Source organism: Schistocerca serialis, chromosome 2 (assembly GCF_023864345.2).
Source record: "Schistocerca serialis cubense isolate TAMUIC-IGC-003099 chromosome 2, iqSchSeri2.2, whole genome shotgun sequence".
Classification (NCBI taxonomy): Eukaryota; Metazoa; Arthropoda; class Insecta; order Orthoptera; family Acrididae; genus Schistocerca; species Schistocerca serialis.
Window position 1 is genome coordinate 917,382,265 of NC_064639.1, and position 14,389 is coordinate 917,396,653.

Here is a 14,389-nt window from a genome sequence, read left to right on the forward strand (position 1 = left end):
TTTAGTTAAAACTGGGAAAATTAGTATTAGAAATGAATTAATCACTGAATTCGTCAGTATTACTAAAGTGTTCAGCAAGCAGGATCCTAAACTTCAACAAAAAAATCATAATCAGACAAACATCTAAAAGTATTAGGTCTGCCTTTTGCACGTCAGAAACGGCAGGCTGGATGTATTAAAATTCTTAGAAAACAGAGGGTTTGTATGAGAAACAGTCTTCACAAAGAAATTTTAAAGTATGTTTGTCGTTGCCTGTTGTTTTACTAATACTATTATTGTAGTGAGTGTTGAGGTATATTGTGGTGATTAATAAAATGGAAATCTTAAACGGGCATGGGAAAATTGATATAAACATATACGATCGACACGTACAAAAATAGAGATAAAAAATTTTACCCATCGCAATAAGTCATAGCTCAGTCATCCCTATCACTATGATTGAATTATTGTGAATACGAATACTATGGGACGCTTTCCGACAAAGAAATTTATATCCATCGTCTTCTACATGAAACTAAGGTACACTCTAGTGAAACTCCCGTAAACGCCGTGAATATTCAAGAAAAAATAAAGCTTACAAAGACTGAAACTTCCTGTCAGATTAAAACTGTGTGCCGGACCGAGACACGAACTCGGGACCTTTGCCTTTCGCGGGCAAGTGCTCTACCGACTTTTTTTTCATTTTATTCGTTGTTGATCGTTGTTTGGTCGTTGCGGACGTCGCAAGACATCCTGTTCAAGTTCGGTGGTTGATCCTTCCACTGAGTTTTTTATTACAGAGGCCAATCGGCTCTCTGGCCGAACACGATTACCGACTGAGCTACTCAAGCTCGACTCACGCCCCGTCCTCACAGCTTACTTTACAGACGCTCTCCTGCGAACCTTGCAGAACTAGCACTCCTGAAAGAAACGATATTGCGGAGACATGGCTTAGTCACAGCCTGGGGATTGTTTCTAGAATGAAATTTTCACTCTACAGCGGAGTGTGCGCTGATATCTGCCGGGAAGTTTCATATCAGCGCACACTCCGCTGTAGAGTGAAAATTTCATTCTACTTACAAAGACTCTTGAAAAGGCGGGCCGGAGTGGCCGAGCGGTTCTAGGCGCTACAGTCTGGAACCGCGCGACCGCTACGGTCGCAGGTTCGAATCCTGCCTCAGGCATGGATGTGTTTGATGTCTTAGGTTAGTTAGGTTTAAGGAGTTCTAAGTTCTAGGAGACTGATGGCCTCAGAAATTAAGTCCCATAGTGCTCAGAGCCATTTGAACTCTTGAAAACTTCAAGAATACAAATATGAATCATATAGACACGAAGACGTATAAAATATCAAGCAGAATTAGGAGTAAAATCTACACAAGATTGTACTGAAATTATACACCGTGAAATTACTACCACGTGGTACGAACGAATCTACACATTCTTAAAACTGAAACGAAATACAAGCAATAAAACAAACTAGAAAACATAACACATATATTCCAACTAAAAGAAAAGTCAGAAAACTGACCTTCAAACCCGTGTTAGAGTACGACTTCGTACCTCACGTGTTCTGTTTGTGGGGCAGCGGATTGATAGTAATATACTCGTAATAAATATCGTATTTCTTCGTTCGTCGCCGTCTTTCACGACAGCCTGAAAACTATTTCTGTAATCAGCCAGAAAGCGATGGACAACATACTGACCATAGTCCTCATTCTGCAAGTCCACAGTCTTATTGTACTCACTGAAAGAAATGTTTCTACTCAACGAGACTAGGAACTATGACTATAAATGAAAGTTTGACTTCTGATTCATATATTTGATAAAAATGTACACGCACAACGTAGTAATATTCACGACGACGACGACGACGACGACGACGACGACGACGTCTCTATCATAAATAGCACTGTGAATAGTTCAGAGGCGACCTCTACGATAAGTTCCCATTAAATGATCTTTCGCCCTGAGTTCTAATAATCAAAGTTAATTGTTTGTTAGAAAAGTGAAAAATAATCTCACTTTTGTTAACATTACGATCGTACACAAAGTTACTTCCCCGAAATCTAAGCGATCCAGGACGGTGTTACAGTCCTCGCGATTTCACTTCCTATTCTTACCGGAAACATGAATTTAGCAGCAGATTGTCTGTGACGTCATCCGAGGTAGTGCGTAAGACAGTGATAGCTGGGTGCGAGGTGTCTCTGTACTGCCTCTCAGGCCGTATTTATACATCGGCGCAGCGGACGGTCGAACGGAACATCTGATGTCATCTGCTCTATGCCTTTAAATTGCGGCTTTCTTGGACACATTGTAGCACTGTCATGGACCAATTTAAAATCTTCATAATTTTTATATGAATGGAATTAAGTTATCTTTAATTAAAGAGAAAGTTTTAGCTCGACTGTATTTAAACTTTGCCGGCTAGAATTATTAGAACGCAACTGACAGAACATTAACTCTGAAACTGCCTGTTTAAGTTACATTATATTGATTGGTATTTACATCAGTCTTGAAACTTATTGTGACTCTATTATTTAATGGATGTAATCACTTGCCGTAATCGGAACTATCATTAATTTAACTGATACTTAATCTATTTGAAATAGGGATGGTCTTCTTCCAAATTTAGTTTTTAGTGAATTTCTTGAAAACTGTTACAGGTAGCTTAATGGGGCCACCAAGTTAATGTTTTTATGTCAAACTGAAACTTTATACGAGTTTTGATATATCTGAGTCTAATATTTAGCGCTTTCGATTTTTCGTAATACGCCAGTTTTGACTGAAATGTTGTCTCGATCAAGTTGAAACTTGTAAGTGTTGATTGTGACATACATGTGCACATTCTGGACTATTTTTGGTTTTCCAGCATCACTATTTAGCTCCACTTGTTTTTTTCCCCTAAAACAATGTATTTAGGGAAACAAATTCATCTGATCACTCTGAGATTTAACAATTTTAGCATTAATACGCTGAAGCATATGTTGCCAAAGTTTGGAAAAGGTACTTTAGTTCTTAATTTCATTCTTAGATTATGGCGCTATACTTTGTATGCTATGCACAGGCGCATTATGATGACGTGGCGCTAAGGGCAGTGAACTGGGGTTAAGTTCCGGCACACTCGATCGCCTCTGTATCTCTCAAGTGATACAGCGCTCGTTTTGCCACGTTTACACAAAGCAAGAACCGGAAAAACTTACTAAATACAAAATATGTAAGATACTCTCGAAAATGTAAGAATTAGACTACCGAACTTGAAACTGGACTAGCGAATCAAACGTGTACATCAGTTAGAATAGCTACACAGCATCTGTCATTAACACATCTCCCTGTAACGAACTTCCTCCAGGTAGCCAGAAGAAATAAGAGGGGTCCTTTTCGCCACCAACTTAACTACTATCGAAATACTACCAAAAGGTACAAAGCTCTTCGCCTTGACTGAGAAAGCCATCTTGGCTGCACCGTTACTACCACAGTGGACAGCCAGACACTGTACTGCTACCATGTGAAAGACAGTTTCAACATACAAACTCACTCACTCACTCACTCACTCATATACAGTATAAAGAGAAGAATTTTGGAGGCACAGAATGTGGGTAATATACACAGGATTCGGTGCTTAGTTGAAAAGTCTATACCCCATTCACAATTGGTTGAGTGCGAAACAGCATGAAAGCAGCAGTTCAGTAACATGAAAAGAATCTGAGAGGCGTTTCATTATTATTTATCGAATAATTAGATACACAGTCTCCGCAAGGGCTGGATGAAATGCTCGCTAAGACCTCTTCACCTGTGTGTGAAACTGTGGAGAAGTGTCAGGTTTACAATACATTAAAGTGTGTTCAGATATTTCTGGATTGTCAGTTTACTGGTAAAGATACATGGAGAAATGTTCCAAATAATGACTTTTGTTTGCCATAATGACTTTTGTTTGCCATAATGACTTTTGTTTGCCATAATGACTTTTGTTTGCCATAATGACTTTTGTTTGCCATAATGACTTTTGTTTGCCATAATGACTTTTGTTTGCCATAATGACTTTTGTTTGCCATAATGACTTTTGTTTGCCATAATGACTTTTGTTTGCCATAATTTTAGCTGTATTGCTGCGAGTTATGCTTGAAAACTTCTGCCACAGGACGAAAGAAATCCGCTGGAAGGTGGTAGCCTGGCACTTGGCTGAGGTGTGTGCCGTCATTCTGTTCATCAGCATCACCTTCGAGCGCAGCCTGCTGCCTCTGTTCGTGGACTTCGGGAAGCACCCTCCATGTCCCCGGTCGCTGATCGCCGCCGTTTTTGGAAGTATGGTGCCGTCTCTTGCTGTGTTTCTTAGCTGCTTCTACTGTGTACTGCATGCGTGGCAAAACGCATTTGCTGAGATTATGGGTTTTGCTGATCGCATGTTTTACAAGGTAATACTTCTGAGCATTAACAACATTGTATGTAAAGAACCAATATGTTACAGTTTATTTATTATAAATTGTTATAATTTTTGTTATAATTTATTATAAATTATAATTTTTGTTATAATTTATTATAAATTATAATTTTTGTTATAATTTATTATAAATTATAATTTTTGTTATAATTTATTATAAATTATAATTTTTGTTATAATTAATTACAATTTATTATTACACTTTATTATAAATTATAATTTATTAATTATAATAGTGTAGTGTCCGTTCGTGTCGGTGCACTTTGAAGCAATGTGTTTTCAGTGATCCATGCAAATAAGAAACTCTAAAGCTATGTTGGAATGACTTAATTGTGCGAGCACTATGGGAAGCAGATACTGGAACAGTTGGAGGTATGGTTCGGACCTGAAAGCCTGCTCGGGTGGCCGAAGCAGTTGCAATTTGGGAATACATTTCATGTTATACGTTATTTAGTCCATGAGACAAAAGTGAAACAGAACTCTTTATCCTCTACTAAAGCCTCAAAGCATTGTTGGCATTTAGGCAACAGAAAGGAGTTTTTTATTTAGTAATTCATTTTTCCTAACAATATTGTAGTCGCGAAGGTCCTTCCTGTTACAAACGAGTTCTTCACATTTTATCCTTGTTCTATAGACACCGGTGTGACGAGAGCTTACATTAAGTGTGGAGTACTACTTTGAAGTAATTATAAAAGACATAGTACAAACTTATATATCTGTAATGGGAATAGCAGTTCATTTGTGGGGAGTAAAAAGTCAGAATTGTAGACAGATAAATGAGACTATATTTGGTGGCAAAATGGACAGTAAAGAAAAGATGATGTACTTTAACTCATAACTCACAAGGTGTGGGCTCTCAGACCACGCCAGAATTTTCTAAGTCGCTCTCGTAGGTCAGTTATGGGGGATTGTTTTTATATACCACATACCCTCCTTTAATCACCAACCCTACACATTATTATTGCCAGTTGCGTTATCGCCTTACTTGATTGTTACTGACATGACATGTGTTGTTGACATGTGATGGGGTCTCCTAGACCGCACCTTGTGAACTACGGACCTGTTTTAGTCATTTGAGTACAAAATGTGTTCACAAGAACGTGACAATTTACGCATTCAAATTCGACGGAAGTTTTAGTCAGTGGCTGGAGAATGATGCCAATGACATAGAACAAGAAGACAAAGAAAATAACGATTTTTAAATAGCCAGTGATCATAATTCTGCTAGCACACAAAAGGACCATTCAGAGGAAGAACTCCAGGACAATGGTGATGAGCACCTTTCAGTTTCTCCAACAAAATACTTAAGTGTTAGTTAAAATGAAATGTGTTCTGAGTGGTGGTAAAGGAAAAATGTAGATCTGAATACAGAACGTTAATTTTGCAGCCTTTCTTTTTCTGACTATAGAGCTCAGTTCTTATATGCGTGTTTAAATCCCTGAAATTAGTTTCACATGAAAATTTGCTTGCTACAGAGATACCAGAATTTTTGAAAACGTAGGGTTCAGTTCTCTAACAGTTCGTTTATGTGTACCATTGAAGAAACTTCACAAAAGTATTTTTTGCGTGATAAAAAATAAAATTCTGCTTGCTTTATTTATTGCAATAAAATCGACAAAGAGTATTTAAACAGCACTTACCTATTTGTAGCCATAAATGTTGTATAACATAAATTAAATTTTTACAGCTAAAATCTTTGTTTAAATTTAGGGGTCCCAGAGGACACGCCTCGTAGTTTACGTTACAGAAAAGTTACGTCGTGAGTTAAGGGTTAAGAAACACCGGAGAATGGTAAAACACAGCTACTAAGAGGATGAAAAAATTCGTCCCTGAAAGACGGAAACGTAAGTGGAATAGAATGAATTCTTGTCAGCCTGACAGAAGTGTCAATACATGCACAAATTTTTGCAGAAGTGGGGATGCGAAACGATCATTTTCTTTAAATCCAAGAGGATGTTGAATTGTGCTTGGTGGTACGTACCAAGTACCACAGACGGAAAGCAGAAGTTGAAGAGTTTGCGTTTTTTTTTTTTTCAGCTGTAGCACTAAAAAAGTTGCAACTTGCGTTGTAGTTACGGTACTCCGGCACACTTAATCTGTGATATGACACATCATGGAGATGTTGCATTACTTAGCCAGTGAAGTGGACGTAGCGTATGGTAGCTGTGCAACTCATCTGGCAGCTGTCATTGTAGCTGGCTGTATCACGCACTGATACAGATGGAGTGAAGGATGCACAAGACTGCAGTATTCATAGTTAGAACTACACGTCTCCAGTTCTCGGAACTTGCGTCGTCTTGGACTAAATTTTAATTCTGGAGGTCACACAGAAGGAAGGACAACACATGAACACGTTTGACATCCTGACCAAAGGAAGTATAGAAAATTCTGGATAGCACAGGCAAGATAATTTTCTGCAAGTGATTAGCTTTCTTTGCTACCTATTGAATATTCTCGTCGAATTCTGCACTAAAATTCTTCCCAGTTTTCTGATACGCCACTGGGGTCCTATCAAGAACAGTAGGAGGGGGCGCGGGGGGAGTGATATCCTCACATCGTTAGGGTACTAAGAATACTTCGGACTAACTTTTCATTTACTTTCACGCACAGGAGCTCTACTCACTGGGAAACTAAATACCAATGGTCATTCAGTTGGATGATAGTATTGATATCTTTAGAGCAGCAATCTAAGTAAAGTTAGAAGTCATTGGCACACCAAGGTTTACGTAAGGACAGAACCACCGCCATGCCGTTAACAGGAATGAGGAAGCCCAAGGCTGACTGGAGTGGCGCTGCTGAGAGACTTTGGTTCCAAACCACTTCATTCCTAAACAGTTTATCAAGTTAGTTTCATATCACTTGTGTGAAATATCAGAAAATTTTATCTGTGACGCGTTTTATGAACGATATGTCGACCTGCTGTATCTAACGCTTGGCTAAAGTATAACGATGGCAATATTATGTAATCCTCATTTTGTCTCGCGTATTTCAGGCCATTGGGAGCAAGGAGCTATGTGTGTTCTGGAAGAAAGGGGGGGGGGGGCGACAATTGTTCTTCTCAGGTAAACAAACCAGCCAGTTACACTAATCTAATGACTCTTATGTAAACAAACTGTTCACTTGGGTGCATGTTTTGTTTTTTTGGCTATAATTAATGGTCAGTAAGTGCCATGATAATTACCGTATTTTATGGACAAAATGTTCGCCTAGTGGGTTTGTGTTTGTCCAACGCTTTTAGCTTGAAGTGATAACTTTTATTTTTAATTGTCGTAATTCGTGTCCCAAAAATGAATGCCCCCTCCATGCTTCTACTGGCTACGTCCCTACTACCACACTCACTGCTTCTTTGTGTCCGCAAGATTATCATTCTTAATGTGGACCTAACTCAAAAAGAAGAAGCAGCAGCAGTATATACAGGTTACATTATAAACTACCAGCATAGCATAGCATAGCACCTAGTGGTACTGGCCTAGTTTTAAAGAATGTTGAGCACCTTTATGTATATATAAAGGCTGAATCACCTAAAACTTGGACCACAAATTTTGCCGAAATGGATAGTGCTATAGATATGCGATTTCCACAGAATGGATTGGTAATCATAGGTTCGTATTGTTGGCCAATAAACATATTTTAATAACACTTATAAAGACTGTTTTTTTGCGCAGAGGTCCACTTTTTAAATTAAGAATGCCTGTTGGCGTGGACAAATTAAAAGTAGGCTAAATTAGAATGCCATCGATGTTTGTTTCAGGATTCTAGTGTGAGTCATTTGCCAGATACTTCATTTTGAAAAGTTCCCACTCTGACACTTTTACAGTACCTATGGTAGCACATATTATAGAACAATGCAAGTGTGTGCACTAGTTACCTCAATTCTGACCAGTAACGAGACAATATCCAATCACAGGTTATGTTCAAAAGGACCACTGGCAGTGTCACTACATCCTTCCAGTCTGGTACAGAGCAACCACTGCACACATGCTAGCTTTTCTGTGGAGACGTCCGAGCAGGTTGCAGTAATACGCCGTTGTATATCATCGGGTGTAGTTGGTATGTCCTCGTAGGTAGCCTTTTTCAGCTTTCCTCCACAGGAAAAATGCTACTGGAGTCAGTCTGGGAATTTGTCAGCCAAGGTAATGTCCTCCAAGAATTTGGAAACAATTCGTGAAGACACTCTGTAGTTCTTTGTGCAATATGGGATGGACAGCCACCGTTTTGGTATCACAGGTTCCTCCTAGTGTGCAGAGGAACGCCTTCTAGCATCTGTGGAAGATGGCTCGTTAGTAGGCTGCAATACTCGTTCTCATTCATTGTTCTATCTATGAAAAAGGGACTTACGAGCTGATGGTTCACTATCCCTCACCACACGTTTATGCTTCATAAACGCTGACGTTCCACCTGACGAGACCAACGGGGATTGGCAATAGACCAATAGTGCACGTTCCGGCGGTTTACCTGGTTGTCATTGGTAAATGTGGCTTCTTCATTGAACAAGAGACATGATAAATCTGGAGTGTTCTATCTTGATGCCCATGTACAGGAGTTAACACGAGTACTCAAGTAGAGATAGTGTTGCGGATCAGTGGACAAAGTTCAAAACCATCGCACAATATGCATTCGATGAGAATGTGCCAAGCAAGGTCGTAAGAGATGGAAAAGAGCCACCGTGGTACAACAACCGAGTTAGAAATCTGCTGTGGAAGCAAAGGGAACTTCACAGCAAACATAAACATAAACATAGCCAAAGCCTAGCATACAAACAAAAATTACGCGAAGCGAAATGTAGTGTGGGGAGGGCTATGCGAGAGGCGTTCAATGAATTCGAAAGTAAAGTTCTGTGTACTGACTTGGCAGAAAATCCTAAGAAATTCTGGTCTTATGTCAAAGCGGTAGGTGGATCAAAACAAAATGTCCAGACACTCTGTGACCAAAATGGTACTGAAACAGAGGATGACAGACTAAAGGCCGAAATACTAAATGTCTTTTTCCAAAGCTGTTTCACAGAGGAAGACTGCACTGTAGTTCCTTCTCTAGATTGTCACACAGATGACAAAACGGTAGATATCGAAATACATGACATAGTGATAGAAAACCAATTAAAATCACTCAAAAGAGGAAAGGGCGCTGGACCTGATGGGATACCAGTTCGATTTTACACAGAGTACACGAAGGAACTTGCCCCCTTTCTTGCAGCGGTGTACCGTGGGTCTCTAGAAGAGAGTAGCGTTCCAAAAGATTGGAAAATAGCACAGGTCTTCCCCACTTTCAAGAAGGGACGTCGAACAGATGTGCAGAACTGTAGACCTGTATCTCCAACGTCGATCAGTTGTAGAATTATGTTAGAGTATAATGACTTTTCTGGAGATTAGAAATATATTCTGTAGGAATCAGCATGGGATTCGAAAAATACGATCGTGTGAAACCCAGCTCGCGCTATTCGTCCACGAGACTCAGAAGGCCATAGACACGGGTTCCCACGTAGATGCCGTGTTTCTTGATTACCGCAAGGCGTTCGATACAGTTCCCCAAAGTACGAGCATATGGACTATCAGACCAATTGTGTGATTGGATTGAAGAGTTCCTAGATAACAGAACGAAGGATGTCATTCTCAATGGAGAGTAGTCTTTCGAAGTGATTTCAGTTGTGCTGCAGGGGAGTGTCGTAGGACCGTTGCTATTCACAATATACATCAATGACCTCGTGGATAACGTCGGAAGTTCACTGAGGCTTTTTGCGGATGGCGCTGTAGTTTATCCAGAGGTTATAACAATAGAACATTGTACTGAAATGCAGGAGGATCTGCAACGAATTGACGCATGGTGCAGGGAATGGCAATTGAATCTCAATGTAGAAAAGTGTATTGTGCTGCGAATACATAGAAAGAAAGACCCTTTATCATTTAGCTGCAATATAGCAGGTCAGCAACTGGAAGCAGTTAATTCCATAAATTATCTGGGAGTAGGCATTATGAGTGATTTAAAATGGAATGATCACATAAAATGAATCGTCAGTAAAGCAGATGCCAGACTGAGATTCATTGGAAGAGTCCTAAGTCAATGCAGTCCGAAAACAAAGGAAGTAGGTTACAGTACACTTGATCGCCCACTGCTTGAATACTGCTCACCGGTGTGGGATCCGTACCAGGTAGGGTTGATAGAAGGGATAGAGAAGATCCAACGGAGAGCAGCGCTCTTCGTTACAGGATCATTTAGTAATCGCGAAAGCGTTACGGAGATGATAAACTCCAGTGGAAGACTCTGCAAGAGAGACGCTCGGTAGCTCGGTACGGGCTTTTGTTGAAGTTTAGAGAACATACCTTCACCGAGGAGTCAAGCAGTATATCGCTCCCTCCTACGTATATCTCGCGAAGAGACCATGAGGATAAAATCAGAGAGATTAGAGCCCACACAGAGGCATACCGACAATCCTTTCCACGAACAATACGAGACTGGAATAGAAGGGAGAACCGATAGAGGTAGTCAAAGTGCCCTCCGTCACACACCGTCAGGTAGCTTGCGGAATATGGATGTAGATTACCAAAAGCGTTTCCATGCAGGTCTTTATGGAGAGTGGCGTGATAGGGATGGAACCTTTGTCTATTGAGAATGCGTAGGACACTTGACACACCACTTCCTCGTGCGATTGCGTGGGAGCTAGCATGCGGATAAAGTGCAACACACCCAAAACGGTAATTTTTGCCCTCTTCTGTCCTCACTTGTTCCTGTTGAACTACCACTTTCAAGTAAGAGGTTGATATATAATTGCCGAGGTGGATGACTTCTATTGGAATAGCTTGCTGCAGGCACAATACAGAAACGAATAGAATTCTTGCTACTCTCTCCACCATGAGCATATCGGCTTTTCCTACATTGGTAAATCCTATCGTCCACTCGTGACCTACTGCTTTGATTGCCACACGCTGACTAGAAAGTCGCACATGCACTTGCGGAGCACACAGGCACACTGCAAGCAAACATAACATTCTACGTAGCAACTACGCAGGTTGAATGGCACAGCAAGTGTAGGGGTGGGAACTGTTCAAATAACGATATCTAGAACCGATTTGTAATGGAGTAGAGAAGCTCTACTTATGAACGCAAACTGTATCACGAACAACAATACGCACGTTCTTTCACTTTTCAACATAGTCACGGTGAAGATTTAAACATTTGTCAAGATGTGGCACCAGTTTTTGCATCCCACCATCAAATAACTCTGCAGCCGGCCGTTAGCCCAGTTAGTAACAGTTTCATTCAACATGTCGTCACTTTCCAAGCGCTTTCCACAAAGAAATGCCTTCAGTTTTGGAAGCATATGAGTCTGATGGTGCTAAGTCAGGGCTGCATGGCGGACGATCCAGTAATTGCCAATGAAATGTGTCCAGCTGGGTCTTAGTTCTTGTCGTAACGGGAGGCCGATGATGATGTCCCGTACTCCTAGGAGCGTAGGGGACGATGCGCGATACACGCACCGACGTACTAGACAAGGTCCTAGTGGGGAGGGGTTTGTCATTGCCTTCCTCCGATCGTAATGGAGATGAATGTTGATGATGAAGACGACACAACACCGTCATCTCGAGGCAGGAAAAATCCCTGACCCCGCCGGGAATCGAACCCGAGACTCGGTGCGCGGGAAGCGAGAACGCTACCGCAAGTCCACGAGCTGCGGACTAACGCTAGGCCGAGCACTGTCGTGAAGCAGAACGACGCCGCTAGAGAGCAGTCCCCGCCGGCGATGTTGAATAGCGCGCCTCAGCTTCAATAATGTTTCACAATGCCTCTCAGCATTGTCATTCCTCTTGACAAAAAGTCAAACAGAAGAATGCCTTTCCGGGTCCAAATAACCGTGGTCATGATTTCGCTTGTCGTATGAGCTTGGGAATTTTCGTGGTTTCGTCGGGGATTTTGAATGATGCCACTCACTGGATTGATGTTTATTCTCTGGAGCGTAGTGTGCCAATCACGTTTCATCATTGATCACAATGCAACTCAAGAACTCGTCACCATCCTTCTGACAGCGCTCCAAAACAGTCAAAGAATGTGCCACTAGCTTTGTGTTCTTCTGTCGACAATTTCGGCAACCATCTCTCAAACATTTTGTTGTAGTGAAGTTTGTCAGTAACAATGTGAAAAACTACTGATCTTGAGACTTGTGGAAAATTCTGATAAAGCTCGTCAATAGTGACGAGCCTGTTTTGGCTAATTGTGTTATCAACTTTGTGTCATGTCTTAATTCATGACTGTAGACCGTCGAGATCGTTCATTATGACGAACATTTGTCTTTCCTTCCTTCATTAAACAGCCTGACCTACACCATTTACGCACATTTCCATCATTCATAACACTTGCACCATAAACTTCAACAAGCTGCCGGTGAATTTCAGCAGGACGAACTTGTTTCGCATTTAAGAACCGAATAACCAAGAGCACTTCACAATCGGCTGAATTACTGATTGACATAGCCAAAAACTAAGCAGTATAACCATACAACCAACTGCGGCCATCCGTGAACGGACGTCACGCGACAGGACGCACGGACACGCTGTCGGTTCGTACTTTAAAAACGACCGTCGAGTTTTAACCCACTTTGTTTGTTACTGTCAACAGGCAGTTTTACATTTAAAAAGTGAATGTTCGTAGCCACGTGTCAGCTGCTGTTTCCAAAAGTGTCTTTGATTGGAACATGTCGAACAATTAAAAAATTATACAACAGCTTCAATTGACACATGTCATTCGTAAAATTTATCAAACATGTGGAACGCAATCAACAAACTATTACCACTACCATTGTTTGAAAGTTAAATTAATGCGGCGTTCGATATTAGAATGCTTGAATACATGAGTGACGTTACATGTGAAAAAGTGGCTTTAGTCAGATGGGTGTCTGTATTTTGTCTCATTACGCTTCGAATATTTCATTGAAATCTCTCACCTGCACTTGGAAGTGTGATTGACTGTGCAACTCTTTCAGGTCCGTAGAAAGTTGTTTTTATTCAGACAGCGAAATTATTTTAAACAGTGCGAAAAATAAAGCAATAAGTTATGATACTGAAATGTTTTTGGCCCAATTATATCGATATTTGGTTTCTTCACGTTACCGAAGTTCCTCTCATAGAAGTTGAACAAGTGACCTTTCAAAAATGATTTATAAAAGCTAGCACCACGCTAAGTTATAAAAAGATACAAAAAAGTACCGCAGAACACATTTTTATAAAAGGTCTTTTTTATCAAAGGAGTTAAGACCATTTTTGATAGTGTAGTACTGGCCTAGGACGGACAGTTCGCGTGAGTAGAATTTTGGGATGGACGAGCTACGTTCTAATCAATTTTCGTGCGGCTCAGTACGAGAGGCATGACGATGAATAATACGGGCCGGTTTAAGACCCTAGCGACGCAAGCTGCCGCTTGGGCCGAAAAGGGGTGAGCGGCACCAGAGGCGCCATAATTGTAGGATCTCCGTCAAGGTCGCGTCACATAATAATAGTGTCCGCTTGGGGGGCGCAAAGCTGAGAAGTGCGTCCTAGTGCAGGATTTGTATACAGAGTGTCCTGCAATTAGTTGCGAAAACTGGCAACGTTGCAAGTGTGTCGGACGATAGAGGCAAAGGAAAACACCAAATACGTCGTTTATGTTACGTAACCAGCCCCGCGCACAAGACTTGTCCGTTATACCGTGATGACTTAAATGAATGTACAGCACAAATAAATACGTTGACTTGCAATACACTGATCAGCCAGAACATTATGATCACCGACCTATCGGTATAAACCGCTGCAGCCGATAGTAACGTCACCTGGCCAGAAATGACTGTTAGACACAAGTACTGATGTAGTATCATTGAGCGTGCTGTCCGCGTGTAGAACACGGAAGGCGCCAGATCTAATTTAGTTTGATCGATAGCGGATTCTCGACCACTTTTCAGTTGTTAGAGGAGTGCTGTGGTATCCCCAACACGTGGTGAAACTGAGGTGA

General features: G+C 41.0%; 1 protein-coding gene across 1 annotated transcript in view; it reads left to right on the plus strand.

Annotated features, from left to right (window-relative positions):
* LOC126456516 (sterol O-acyltransferase 2-like) overlaps positions 1 to 14,389 on the plus strand; it is a 164,081-nt gene that overhangs the window by 130,186 nt on the left and 19,506 nt on the right. Inside the window, exon 7 of the mRNA XM_050092264.1 lies at positions 4,118 to 4,391. Coding sequence (XP_049948221.1) covers positions 4,118 to 4,391 — 274 coding nt within the window. The remainder of the gene's footprint in view (positions 1 to 4,117; positions 4,392 to 14,389) is intronic.